This window comes from Rhinolophus sinicus, linkage group LG03, assembly GCF_036562045.2.
Source record: "Rhinolophus sinicus isolate RSC01 linkage group LG03, ASM3656204v1, whole genome shotgun sequence".
NCBI classification, from domain to species: domain Eukaryota; kingdom Metazoa; phylum Chordata; class Mammalia; order Chiroptera; family Rhinolophidae; genus Rhinolophus; species Rhinolophus sinicus.
This window is the reverse complement of record NC_133753.1, coordinates 40,891,559-40,906,342: the sequence shown is the minus strand read 5'-3', so window position 1 is coordinate 40,906,342 and position 14,784 is coordinate 40,891,559. Positions and strand designations below refer to the sequence as shown.

Below are 14,784 nucleotides of genomic sequence, written 5' to 3'. Positions count from 1 at the left end.
TGCCTGACTGGCAGCTGCAGCTCCCTGCGGCTGCCCGGCATCACGAGAGAGTATCATCCTGTATATTGCTCACCTGGGGAAAAAAAATCAAAATTCCAAATTTGAAGTACGGATTCTACTAAATGCGTATTGCTTTTGCACCATCGTAAAGTCAGAAAATCATAAGTTGGACCATTGTAACTCAGGGATCCCCGGTATAAGTAAACTCCTTGCTCTGACAGCCGTCTCCTTCATTCCCAAGAAGGGAACCACCCCCTTACTTCAGCAAGAAAATTTATTCCAGCAGGAACTGTCTCACCTGCCCTTTTCCCACCCACCCTGTCCATATCTGTTCCCATCCTTCTTCCAGGTCTCAGCTAGAACTCCTCTCTTCTGCATCTCCAGCCTCTACTCAAACTAGCTCTCCTTCAACCAGAACATATGTTTGGTTTGCATCGCTCCATCCTCAGGAAAGAGAGGAGGAAGGGAGAGGAGCTGCCTCTTTCGCTTTCCCTTCTCAGTAAAGCTTCTAGAAAAAGCAATGTAGGTTTGATTTTCTAGCTTCTTTCCTTCCCACATGTACTCCTCAAGCCAGTTCCATCTGCCTTCTTTCCCCATCAACTCCACTTAGGACACTGTCCCTAAGGTCAACAGTGACCTTTACATTGCCAAATCCAGTGGACACTTTTCACTTCTTTTCCTGAATTTCTCAGCTACATTTGACACTTAACCCCTCACATCTTTGGGTGACCTCGTCCAAATGACTGCTTTTAATAACCACTTACATGCTGGCAACTTCCAAATGTTTCTCTCCCCTGTGTTGGTAAGATAGCTGTTTACCCATCAGTACCTCAAATTCAAAATGTGCCAAATCAAATTCATCTTCTTCTCATCTCCATTCTGTGTATTTCTACTTCTGTGTTCCTAATGTCAGCCAGTGGCCCTGCCTTCCACCTGCTCACCCAGAAACTTGAGCGTCATACAGAACTCTCCTTATCACCCTTCTTTCTCTCTGCCCCATCCAGTCAACCAGAACATCCTCTAACATAAACACTTGATTACCCTTCACCCAGCTGAAGAAATAAAATTCTCTTGTAGTTTTATGATTAACTTCCTAAATGCCTGTGGTGTCCCCTCCACATCGTCGTTCCTCCCATTTCCGGGTGCCAGGCCTTCTCAGCACTCGGCTCCATCACTGTGGGTGGTCTGTACTCCACAGCTTGCAGATGCAGTGATTGTGCTTCTGATTTAAACCTTTAGGGGCTCCCCTGTCACCTGGCCAGGTTCCTGAGCATGACTGAGGAACGTCCCAGGATGTGGTCCCTGCCAGCCTTTCTGATGGTCCTGCACCTTGAATGTTATGCTGTAGTCATGTCCAGCAGTTCTGTGTCTCCACACCTCCTGGGGTGGTTCACACTACTGCCCTTTCTTCCTCCCGTTCCTTTAGCCCGCAAAGCCTCTCTCCCTGTTTCACCTGGCTAACTCCTGCTCGTCTTCCAACACTCAGCTCAGGTGTGGTTCCCTCTGGGTAGGCTGCCAGGTGCCCAGGACCCTTCCTCTGGGCTCAGTAAGACCCTGAATGTATGTGTTTTACATCTTATTTTCACATGATCTGTTTATCTGCCAGGAAACTGTTTCTGAGTATGTTCTAAAGGACAGACATAAGCTTAATCTTCCCTGTTTCTTCAGCATGTGACATTGAGGTGCTCAGTGTAAGTTTTTATTGACAATGCTTCAGTTGTTGAAGGGAAACCACAAAAGGTGTCAAGCTTTTACATGTCAGTATCTGTTGGCCCAGTGTAAATATTAGGGTATTTACATTCCCTAGTTGCCATTGGGTTCTCACTGAACCTCGGTCGTTTAAATCAGAGCTTCCCAATCAGTGTGCCTTGGGATCCAGAGTGCCAGATAGCAGTGTCCTCAACCCTGGGGATCCCCAAGACCCCTACTCAGTGACCTTATAAGTAGTTTCTGTGTGTTCTTTGACCTGAAAAAGATTAAAGTACTGGTTTAGATGATCTCCGTATCAAAGGCATCTAGAAAGAAAAGTCTGTAATTTGAGTTCTCAGCAAAAGTTGATAATTGGCCAATAATTATCATGTTTCATTCGATAGGGAGAAACAAAATGTCAGTGTCTATAAAAACAGTTTAAAACTAAAAATTATCTAATTTTTTTATTCTGATGATTTTAAACACTATTCTTTTTGTTCACTTTGCATAATTCTTTCCATATTTTATAATCCTATGAAATCAGCTCGGACCTTCAATCAACATCTTTCTCTTAGCCTGCAGCTCCCAGATACACTATGTGTTTTTGACATCTAAAAGCTCGGGCTACTATCTGATTAAAATATAAGCCACAGTGACTTGCAATGACTATGTGAAAGAAATTGTTTTCTCATAAGTATTCAAAAAGGGTGTTCATATCAGCCTCTTATGCAAAAACCAAACATGTTTCGGAGAATTCCTTGCAGTTCCTCTGTCTTCTTTGGATTAACATTTAGAACCTCCCACTCTGTGGTTATAATTTTAGAAGAGGTTTAAGTAGGACCCAGAACCTGAAGATGTGCTGAGAAGGGATGGATTTCACGGTACCAATAATTTTGCAAGTATAACCAAATGGTGTGTACAAAATTTTGCAAGTTTGCATGTGTTTTTTTTTTATTGTTGTTGGTGGTGAGTTTAAAGCCAAGAAACATATTTTCCCATTTCTTGTGGTTTTTCTTCTTAGATATGCAGTACTAAATTGACTTTGCTCCTTCTAGTATTAGCTGGTTCAGCCTGGTAACATAACCAGCGGTGAGCACCGTAAAAGTGGGAATTTTCTGGCAGGAATGAGCCAGTTTACAGGGCCTGCTTTAGGTCCTTGTCCTTTCGCTGTTTTAGGGGTGAGGGTAGTACTTACATCCCTCCAACAAATGTGGCATTGCTCACCCATTGTGTTCCAACAGGTTGTTTCCAAGAGAGGGAAGGACTATATCCTGAAGCACATTCCAAACATGCACAAAGATCAGTTTGCACTGACAGCTTCCGAGGCTCATCTTAAGTATATCAAAGAGGCTGTCCGCCTGGATGACGTCGCCGTTCATTACTACAGACTGTATAAGGTACAAAACTGCAGCTTCTGAGAAAAACATAACCTTCGCCATCAGATGAAGCTTTTGTTTCAAGTTCTCATTTCACTTTTTAACGGGCTTTTAATGGCATTTCAGGTGACCCGCTGTTTGTCATCATAGGTCAGTGTTGAAGTCAATGATGCTTTTCCCTTGGGCCTGGGAGCAGGATGGAGTTTTTTTGTTTGTTTGTTTTGTGTTTTTTTAATGGCCCTAATACTGAGATAACAAGTGGCTGCAAATTGTGAATCTGGCTTTTCAGTGATAAGAAATAGTTTTCTCCTTCCCACATCGGCATTTCTGTCTAGGGGAGTTAACATTGGCAACTTGTTCGATCAGTAATTTTAATATTCCTCAAAGTGAAGTCATACCTACATTGTATCGATTATTAATAAGGACATCACCACAACAGCTAGTGTTTATTAAGTACTGTGTTTATGGGGGCATACTTTATGTCTATCCTTTTCTTAAAATCCTCACAGCAGTAAGGTAGAAACTATAATCTTCATTTTACGGATTTGGGAACAATCTAAAGACCACAAAACTAGTAATTTGGCAGAGCCACGATTCAACCTAGGTCTACTGAAGACAGAGCCTGTGTGCTTTCACCACTGAACTCTGCTTCCCTCCCTCCCTGAAGCTTGTTCTCTCTTTTGTGTCCCGTGTAGTGCTAGCCTCATTTTCCCAGAGGTCAGAGGTCAGACACCCAATTAAGAACTGGGACCGGGATCTGCAGGGAATCACACAGTACTGGTTGTCACGTCTGTCTTCTCTTCCCCCTACCTGCCCACTCCTCTCTGTTTCACAAGTGTCACTTCCTAGGCGAGAACCCCTGAATTCCCACCTACGTATATTCAGACGTATATTCTCAAACTGAATAGGATGAAGTGGTTCACTATGTGGTCTGTTGGGCCTGACTTCTGGGATTGAATCCCAACTTCACCTCTTACTAAGTGACCTTAAGCAAGTTACTTAACCTCTCTGGGCTTCAGTTTCCCCATAATTAAATGGGGATGGTGGCATACCTGCTTCTGAGGTTTATTGCAGACTTAAAAGATAACGGATGAAAGATGCTTCAAACAGTGCCCAGCAGATATTAAACATAATGTTAAGCTGTTCCCATTAACATTATGCTGTTATCATTATCGTTGCTGTTATTATGCTTGTTATCACTGCCACACCCTTTGTGGTAAGATGGGCATTACTAGGCCACTGGAAATTGGACTGTGGTTTGGATATATTGGTGGGTGACCTTCCTGGCTGATTCAGAAAACGTAGGCACCAAAAGATGGTATTTTTTTTCTCTCTTCCATGCCCAAGAGATGCATTGTTAATGCCTTGTCCTCTTTGAAAGGCATAATTGAGTTCCGTAAGATCTCTTTAGCTAAATTCTTAAAGGACTGAGTTGTTATTTTTTTTCCTTAGGATATTTTATTTGTGACACTTCAATTTGTATGAGAAAATGCAAATAAATTACATTTTGACAATCAGTTTATACTTTTAAAATGTATTGGAAGTGTTAATGATGTATTGAAAAGAGTGTGACTTTGGAATCAGATATCAGATAGAAATCCTACATCACCACTCATTAATACTGAGATCCTAGGCAAATATAACTATAATCCTGGGCCATCTATTAAGTGGGAATGATTTTATATGTTTCACAAGGTTGGGAAGATTCTGTGAGCTAATGAATCTGAAATAACCAGGTGGAGTGCCTGGCACATTAGTGAATGTTCAATAAATGTTAATTACTTCTTATTTGATAGGAAAGTTTAGTATTTGAAAGAATCCTTTAATGAAGTAGATATCCCCAATTTATCTTTTGTGCAAAAATTAATCTTTCAAATTTACTTAAAGTGTGGTACTTCTACATGGCATAGAAAATGAATCTTGTCTTTTTAAAACAAGGTAATTAATAATAATGATGTAACTAAACAAAGTGGGGAAATAGATTTTGTTACCACACGGGCAGAGCTTTCATTCTTTGGAAAAATCAAGTGGCAGCCATTAAAACTGCTTCATTTCAGGCCTGCTTATAAAATGGAAGTAAAGTAGACAGAGGACAGGAAACATTCTGGGGGGAAAAAAGATTCTGTGCCCCGTTTCCAATACTACACACCTCATACATGCACAGCCAGCATTTTTATGAGCACAGCCTATTTCAGGAAGCAATCAGAATGGCCTTGAAAGGGAAATTGGCCTAAACTCATAGTGATAGATTGGTTTCTCCTGTTATACCTGTGCTATATGTGCCTTTCTTGTGGTAAAAATACACAGTTGGAAAAAAGCAGCCCAAATAGTGAAAACAGGCTATGTCTTCTCTTTTCTATGCCAGGTGAGGATGCATTTTCGAAAAATATTTCTTGGCTGTGTTCATGGGAAAACTGTCACTAAATGTAATAAAGATCTGTACATATTCATTTATTGTTTCTATTGAGAAATCTCATAATGAAAGTAGTTTATTCACTTAGTAATTTTATTTATCTTTTATTTTAAACCTCGTCTTTTGTATTCACTTATTACAAATAAGCACTTAAAGGATGTGGCCAAATTCCTGAGTACATTCTTAATTGTACAATTTTTTTCCTTATGTGTTTCCTTATTTTTTACAGTTTATTGTTTAGCTGGTAGAACATGTCATTATTGGCAATTAATAATTGAACTTCTTAAAAATAAGTACTTTTTTCCAAGCTAACTTAATATAAAATCTTTACAGCTTTATTATGTATCATGAGAGAAATATATAGGCTTGCCTCTAATTTTAGCTTCAGAGCTAAGAGATTTATCCAGTTCGAAACAGATAAAGTCTAGTACATCTCAGAATATAACTATGGTGTTAGATTCAAGATTTAAACACCTGAGAAAAAATAAAGCATAAGATACGAAGGTTAAAAAGAAAAAATACAGAAGCAGCAAAAATAATCTTGTTTATTGCAGTTCTCAAGAGTGAAAGTATTTAGAGTATTGTAACATATGAAAGTGTATTTAATATAGTGAAAACACTAATGCTCTGAAATCTCAGGGATTTAAAAAGTATAATATACCAGTACTGATTTACTATGTGCTCATGATTTTCTTAAAGCTTGTAGGAAACTAGGGATGTAAAAGATGAGCAAAGTTATTGGAAGTGAAAAATTTTCCAGTCCTGAAATTTACCTTCCTTTTTCTTTTCTTGAGTGCTGAATTGTCCAGTGTAGAAGAAAAATATACTTTTTCACACAATTTTATTTCTACAGGATAAACGGGAAATTGAAGCTTCTCTGACTCTTGGATTGACCATGCGGGGAATACAGATTTTTCAGGTTGGTAAATGAGAAATAAGTGTCAAATAGTATCCACTATGTCTTACATTCACAATATTCCTGTGTGGTCCTGTGATAGGTTCACCGTTCTATTTCTGGCCATGGATCGGTCATTACTTCCTATTTGTCTAGCACAGATATGGATGATGTGAGATAGGCGAAGTGATACCGTCTAAACCTTGACAGTAATAAGTGCTCTAGCACAGAAAACAACAAGCCAGAGAGTGGACCACCTTCATCACTAACAGATCGTTAATATCCAAACATTTTTATTTGTGTGTCATTGATTTTAAATGTTTTCTTTTATCCTCTGGAACATTTATAATTGTGTAAAGAAAAAAGCCTGGCTAGACATTTTAATTTCCGTTACACTTTTGTGATATAGTTTGCCCCTTGGATAAGTAGGTGGAATGGTGTTATCCTACAGTCATCAACAGGGGAGAGAAAATGCCCCTTTGTGTGAAACCTAGGGAAACATAAGGACGTTTTATCTTTGATGTAGGCAAAATATACAATTATGAAAGTCTGAGTGCCTTATCTCTTGAATGTCTGAGTCTTTTGGACATTTTATTTAAATTTAAGGATAGGCCAAAAGAAGAAAGCTACAGAATTGTATCACTAATCCTAATTACTGTCTGCATGTCTCCAAAGAGAGTTGCGGACCTCTTTCAGATTTTAATTAATGTATGTTAGTTTTCTGGGATAGAAATTAGAGCCATTTTAGAGTGTCTGTCAGTCTCATCAGTAAGTCTATATGCATTATAATTCTTTCCACAGAATTTAGATGAAGAGAAACAATTACTTTATGATTTCCCCTGGACAAACGTTGGAAAGTTGGTGTTTGTGGTAAGTTTCAAATAACTGACTAAAATAAATTACTCAGTTAGTTTTTTTCTTTTGGATTTTTGTTGATTCTTGTTATTTTAAAACAATATTGTTCCTGGCATAAAAGTTGATGTGTGTGTGTGTGTGTGTGTGTGTGTGTGTGTGTGTGTTTTAAAGTTGACTGTGAAGATAACTAGCTTCCTTATATTCTTATGCATGTGCTATAATCCTTGTCACTCATCAGTAGTGGACCTAAAATTAAAGAATTTTGTAGCAAAAGAAATTAATTAATTATAGTTTGTGTGTCTGGTCTCCACCATACTACCTTAAGTTACTCTAGTCGCAGAAGAAATGTGAGAAAAGTACAAGATGAGTTAATCAGATAGAATTATTTTTTAAAGCCTATAGCAGAAGGATTACAAAACAGAAAGCCGTAATCACAGGGTAAATTATTCTCAGTGTCGGGGTTGGCCAGTTCTTTTAGAAGTTACTTTTTTTGAACAAAGAATAAAGAGTGATATAAAAAGATGTTTCTATTAATATCTGACTCTTTGAAACTCATCATTATAAAGAAAGGTCTACAATTCTTAACAGGAAAAATACTTTTATTTTTAGAATATTAAAAATGATGCTTTTTTTTGTTAGAGCAGATCCATGATTTTTTTTTTTTTTTTTTAAGATTTTATTGGGGAAGGGGAACAGGACTTTATTGGGGAACAGTGTGTACTTCCAGGCCTTTTTTCCAAGTCAAGTTGTTGTCCTTTCAATCTCAGTTGTGGAGGGTGCTGTTCAGCTGCAAGTTGTTGTTCTTTCAGTCTTAGTTGTGGAGGGCACAGCTCAGCTCCAGGTCCAGATGCCGTTGCTAGTTGCAGGGGGCACAGCCCACCATCCCTTGCGGGAGTCGAACTGGCAACCTTGTGGTTGAGAGTCCGCGTTCCAACCAACTGAGCCATCCGGGAGCTCAGCGGCAGCTCAGCTCAAGGTGCCGTGTTCAATTTTTAGTTGCAGGGGGTGCTGCCCACCATCCCTTGCGGGAGTCGAGGAATTGAACTGGCAACCTTGTGGTTGAGAGCCCGCGCTCCAACCAACTGAGCCATCTGAGAGGCAGCTCAGCTCAAGGTGCCGTGTTCAACCTTAGTTGGAGGGGACGGAGCCCACCATCCCTTGTGGGACTCGAGGAGTTGAACTGGCAACCTTGTGGTTGAGAGCCCACTGGCCCATGTGGGAATCGAACCGGCAGCCTTTGGAGTTAGGAGCATGGAGCTCTAACCGCCTGAGCCACCGGGCCGGCCCCTGATCCATGATTTTTCCAGCTATTTCTCTCCTTTGCCAGTTATATCCATTTTTTGGTAGGGTACAAGAAATTGCAGTTCATAATATATATATCTAATTTCATTAAAATCCACAATTTTTCTTTGTTCAGAAATTACTGAAAAAAATACTCACAGAAGGGAGGAAGATAAGGATTTGTACACATGGGCTTCTCTCCCTAAAGAAGATGGCCTATGTAAATAAAGAGCTATATTGCCAAATAGCATTTAGGCACTGATTCCACACTGCCCTGTAAGTCAAAAGACCTGTTCCTGACTTTACATTACTTTAATTACTTGGGCACAATTCAATCTGATTTCACTTCACACATACATTAAGTGGGGCCTGACCTGCCTCCTCCTCGCTGGCTCTGTCTCATTCCAGCTCTTTGTGAAAAGTTCTGAGTTGTTTGAAAGTGAGCAAATTATTACCCTACTTGCCCCTTTCATGTCCCAAGTTAAATAGCGATAAAATACATTTATGAAATTGAGTGTTTTGAGGGTCCTGGACTCAGTAGTTCCTGAGTGTAGTTGTGCATCAGACTCATCTGAGGAGCTCATTTAAGATACAGATTTTGGGGGCTCGTCCTCTTCTCCTAGAAATTTTTGATTCAGTAGATGTGGGTGGGAGACTAACAGTCTGCTTTGACAAACCAGATAATTCTTCTCCTAGCCAGCCCAGGCAGCCCTGCCTGGCTGTGTGATCTTGAGCAAGTTACTTAACCTCTCTGTTCCTTGGTTTCTTCATTTTAAATTGAGGATAATTTGCTTTCCCCCCATAAACTTATTATGAGGATTAATGAGTTAATACCTGCTTAGTGCTCATTAAGTATCAGTTATTACCATTCTAGCATTGGAATCCGCTGGTGGTTTCTTTAAAATCAAAAGTCTAGAGGTGAAAAATTCCATCTCTGTTTGAATTACACAAACCCATATTACTTCATACTGACTTTAAGTGTATAGTTAGAATATGCCTCCATCTTTGTTTTACCTCTCCCCTCTGGCTAAGAATCATTGTGTCTGACATATTCCTTTTTGTAGTCCTGCTGCTCTCTTCATTATTAACAAAGTTAAAGGAATTCATAATATTCCGTAACCGTAAGGAACTTTGCCAACCTCTCACCCTCAACTTTGAACTTTATATTAATGATCCCAGACTTAAAGAATGAGATTCCTTGTATCTCTACTGATAGGTACTTATACTACTTATCTCTTCTTTCTCTTTCCTGTCTCATCCCCCCAACTGTTCCTCTAGCTTCCAGCTCCCTTTTGTTTTATATATCCAGCTAGTAGTGGTTTGTATTTTTTTTAAACCTTCAGTAGGTATCCTGTATTCACTATCATAATTCTGTTTCTTTTCTTCCTAAAATTTGTCATAAACTATAATTATGTCCTGTGTTTATTTACCATCTAACTCCATAAGGGTTAGGGCCCTTGTCTGCCCTGTTCATTTGTTATTTTTCTCAGTGCCTAGCACAGTGTTTGGTACATGGCAACTGTTAGCAAATATTTTAATGCATTACGCTTCTAGAGTTTGTGTGCTGAGTTAGGGTGTTGAGATTGCACTTGAGGATGCTTTCATGATGGGCCCTTCTTTTCTCCATTGTATAAATGGCCTGACCAGCCAGAGAAACCAAAGATGTTTCTCAGCTGTCATACCCAGTCAGTGTTTCCCAGAAGACCCTGGCTAGACTCTTCCCTGAATTTTTGGGAATCCTCTGTCCTGTGACATTTTTGAAAGGGAAAACAGCAATGTATCTGTCAGCAAACTTTGGAGCTTTATACAATAAGTCCTCACTTCTTGTCAGAATAGGTTCAGCAGCTTTAAGCAAAATGACATATAGTGAAACCGGTTTTACCGGAAACTAATAGATATAAATGAGAGGTAAGTTCCTACAGCATCTCCTCAACGTGAAAACAAAACGACATTATTTGAGGACCTGCTGCACATCTATTTCGGAATCTGTAGTTTTCCCTACTAAACAGAAAATGAAGGGAACCTTGGCAAATCAGAGACTTTTCTTCCCGAATCTGATTTATGCTTTCCCTCCATAGGGTAAGAAATTTGAGATTTTGCCAGATGGCTTGCCCTCGGCCCGGAAGCTCATCTACTACACGGGATGCCCCATGCGCTCCAGACACCTCCTGCAGCTGCTGAGCAACAGTCACCGGCTCTACATGAATCTGCAGCCTGTCCTGCGCCACATCCGGAAGCTGGAGGAAAACGAAGGTACGCAGGGTCTTGGATTGGGACTTCGCCACCTGTGGCCCTTATTCTATAGCTGCCATTGACTGGGGCTTTAGGGTCCTGGAGAGTGAGTCTCAGGTACTGGGCCTCTCCAGATTCAGAGTAGTATTCCTATGTGTGTCTCAGCACTGCTCCGGAAGGCGACGGACAGGCTCGAGCCCAGCAACCACGACAGCTGTCTAAAATACCTGATGTTATCCCTGTCATTCACCTGCCCTTCAAGCACAGTCTCTGTAAAGTTTCCCCATCCTTGGCTTGAAAAATCTTCACAAAAAGCCACCCCATGAAGGTGCAGGCCAAAGTGTATCTTCATCTCAGAGCTCTGTATATACACTGATTCACCTTGGCTCTGTTACGTGGGCAATCTGAAAACCTGTCCAGTAAATGTGGATCACAGAACCGTCTCCAGTCTCTTTTATTGACTATGGGAGGCACCCACGTCTGGCTCAGCCAGAATGACCAACGAACGACAAAGAAGTTTTTATCAGAGGATTGTATCAGCCAGTCCTAGGGGGGCTTTCCTGAGACACAGGTAGAATTGAACGGCCTATTTGGGACCCCAGAGTTCTGGCCCTGAAAAGCCGGACACATCCATCATGGTGAAGCAGAGGAAGGAGGGATGGGGCTTCTAACATTGTTAACTTTACAATGTTAACCTCATGGTTGGCCCTTTATCTTGAGTTGGTGGTACCCTGGAGTTATTTCATTTAACACACTCCAACTTCTAATCCCCCAAAATGCTATTTTGCATATTTGTTTATGTTGTAATGTCTTCAGTTTGTTTTGCAAATTCATGTACTAATTCTTCATAATTTGATTAGATTAGTAGATTTGAGGTATTTGCATGATCATTAGGACGCAGATTCATACCTTAGGTCCATGTCTTAAACACATTTTGACCTCTCAGACCCCACCTTACCCACAGAAACAAGACAAATGCCTGTCCTCTCTTCACCAGCAAAAAAACTTACAGAGGTTTGCACATCTGATTGATTTCTCGCAAAAGCTGCCTCTATCTAAATGAGACAAAGTTTGGAGATGTCATTGTAATTTAAGAAACAATTAGAACGTGAATCATCTCCCACCGTCTGCCACCAAACTTCATCTGTCTTCTGAGAGAATTGGGAAAACTGTCAGGCGTATTGGCTTCCTTCACTGCCAGACAGCCAGTTCTTCCCCATAATGACTCATTGATATCACAAATACATCCCTCCCGTCCCGACATGAATATTCAGAGGAAGTCAGACAGTGCCAAGGAAACTTGGGAGAGGAGGTGAGTGACTTAGGTGCAGAGGTCGTCATTTGCCACGTCGGCCTCATTCCTGATTGGTGCCTGGCGAAGTTCATTCATTCCATCCGCTCTCTGCCAGCAGCATTTTAGTAAGTTCTTGTTGAGGTGACCTTACTGGGAGCTCTTTAGAGCCTAAAACAATTAATGAACCTGCCCTATAGGGTCTAAGGTAAAATTACAAAGAATTTTGAATTCTTAGGGTTTTGTCCATTACCACACATAGTACCAAAGGCATCCAGGGGCTTACGTGAGTAGAGCAATGAAAGGATAAAAAACAAAGTGTAAATTGGATTTTTTATTTGGATAAGTATACATAGATTTGGGGGGAGCAGCATGTTTCTTGCTTTATTCCAAAGACAGCATACTTAATTTCTTGTACTTAGAGATCCCTCCAGGTCAGAAGGAAGCCCAAAACTAAGTTTCTGTGGACCAACCTGGACCTGAATCCAGTTATCTCACCCGCACTTAAGTACTCCACCGTTTTTCTTAAGAAAACCCCTTTCTCAACATTGGTTTAGCAAAACAGCACAAAAGGAGTCTGTATTTGTCTTAATTAATTTTGTTTCAGAGTCATCTTGTCTGATACAGTATTTTAGCATTTTGTAGTAGAAAATGAATTCTCAAGAATTCTTTCTTCCACAGTAGTTAGAAGAGAAGAAATGCCTTTGTCATTAAAAATATATATAGCTTTTAAACCCACCTTTATACATACATATAAAGCTACATATAAGATATATAACACTAAGATATATAGTTTTATATCAGTAGCTGGAGCTTATTCTCAGGCTCTGTGTCTAGAGATTAAATTGACTGCGCTATCTTCCAAAGTAATGAAAACCTCTGGCCCCTGGGCTTTTTCCACAGAGGGAATAAAAACGTTGACATGCTGACCATCTGTGCTGTGGATGCTGGTGATTACTAGGGGAATGAGGGGCTCATTTTGCATTTCTTAAATAAATTTCTGAATTATTTCAGCCTGTCCCTCAGTTTGTCACTGAGTGGTGGGAAGCTTCTTAAGTGTTTGCAGAGGGTCTAAGTAGGGTTTGCGGGTGGGAATCCCCACCCATTTTGGGGAATTTTTTTTGCTTTTCCGTTCCCAAATCCCAAGAAGTTGGTCGGGAAATCAGGAAAATCCGCTCCTTGAACCCAGGTGATTGGTAGTATCGGCCATCACTTTGTGGAAGCGATTCATCGTGGAGAACAGAAAACAGTTTATATCTCGGGATTCGGGAACGGGAAAGCGAAAAAAATTCCTGAGAATGGGCAGGAATTCCCACCTGGAAACCCTGGGTCTAAGTAATGATGTAGCACTGTTATGGGAACCAAAGGCAGCTTCGTGGAGCACCAAGTCTGCACTGACGCTGTAACAGGAAGTGGATTTACACTGGGCTCCTTGTAGGAGGAGAACAGTCTGGCAAGTGCTTAGCTTCCAGTGAGTGTACCAGTGAGTGTGGACTATGATTGGCTCTAAACCAGATTATCAGGAAGTTGGCAGCAGAAGGACTATTTGTGAAGGGTGGAAAAGCTTTTAAATTGCTAGATCCACGATTTCCAATTGTCTTAAATCTCTAACACCCTATAGAACTTCTCTCTCTCTCTCTCTCTCTCTCTCTCTCTCTCTCTCGCTACTTTTTTCTCTTTACTTGCCACCCTTCCAAGGGCCACATGGCTATTATTTTGAAACTCCAGTGAATAGAAATTGTCTGAGCATTTTGCAAACGCCTTTAATTCTCCATCTTCATCTCAATCCCTGTTGCCTTTAGAAAATAGGAGTCTTTGGAACCCAGTCTAGCCCTCAGAAATGGGTTGGATGCATTTTTGTCTCAGTGATACATGTGTGGCTGTGATGTCCCGTTCCAGTCTGCTTTCGGTGTGGCTACACACGCTCACTTACCTTTGTGTTTCAGCCCGATTGCTCAGAATTGACATGAATGGGCTGGCGCCCAGAAATGCACACATAGCCTTCTCTAAGCATTTTTTTCACTTTGCATCCTGGAAAGCGTTACCTTTTTCTCTTTCTGCTGATGCTCATTTCTTCTCTGGGGAGCCTCTTGTACTTTAGAACCGGATTCAGACATCAGGAGTGCAAGTGTTTTCACTTAATCAAGAAACAAGACATTAAATCCATTATCACCCCCCTGAGAACCCAATTAGTCTACTAGTTAGCAGTTTCTGAAATCATATCAACTTAACATTCCCAAAATGCACGCTCCGTGTTTAGTATTGTTGTAATGTGTTACTTCTCATCAGTATTAAAAATACAAGGAAGCTAAACTATTTATTTTTGTTTTAAATTTCTGACCTGAAACACAAAAATAATATTTTTGTGTCAGTCATGCACCTGCACCTCAGTTGTAACTTTGTGTTAATGTAATGGATAGTTTAGCATTTGATAAAGGGGACTTTCCAATCTTATGTCTTTATATTAAAGCACTGACATGTTAAAGAACAGTTTTACCCATCAGAAACCACGTAGCAAATCAACAGTGATTACTATGTTTTCCAAATAGATGATAAAGCCTCACTAATTCAGCCTAAATGGAGAAAAGCAATCTTTATTCATGTAAACCTAAATTTTAGAATTCTTTGAAAGAAATCCTCAGAAGAATATAGTTTTACTTTAAATTGTAGCAGACAGTTAGAGATAAACTAACAATGAACCATACTGAAAAATGAACAAATAAAATGACTGGCAGTTACCATAATTATGTTT

The 14,784-nt window shown here is 40.2% G+C and overlaps 1 protein-coding gene across 4 annotated transcripts in view; it reads left to right on the top strand.

Annotated features, from left to right (window-relative positions):
* Positions 1 to 14,784, top strand: part of FRMD6 (FERM domain containing 6) — a 212,507-nt gene that overhangs the window by 188,022 nt on the left and 9,701 nt on the right. For all 4 annotated transcript variants that reach the window (XM_019725689.2, XM_019725687.2, XM_074327478.1 and 1 more), the window contains 4 exons: positions 2,931 to 3,086; positions 6,332 to 6,397; positions 7,175 to 7,243; positions 10,588 to 10,762. In XM_019725689.2, coding sequence (XP_019581248.1) covers positions 2,931 to 3,086; positions 6,332 to 6,397; positions 7,175 to 7,243; positions 10,588 to 10,762 — 466 coding nt within the window. The remainder of the gene's footprint in view (positions 1 to 2,930; positions 3,087 to 6,331; positions 6,398 to 7,174; positions 7,244 to 10,587; positions 10,763 to 14,784) is intronic.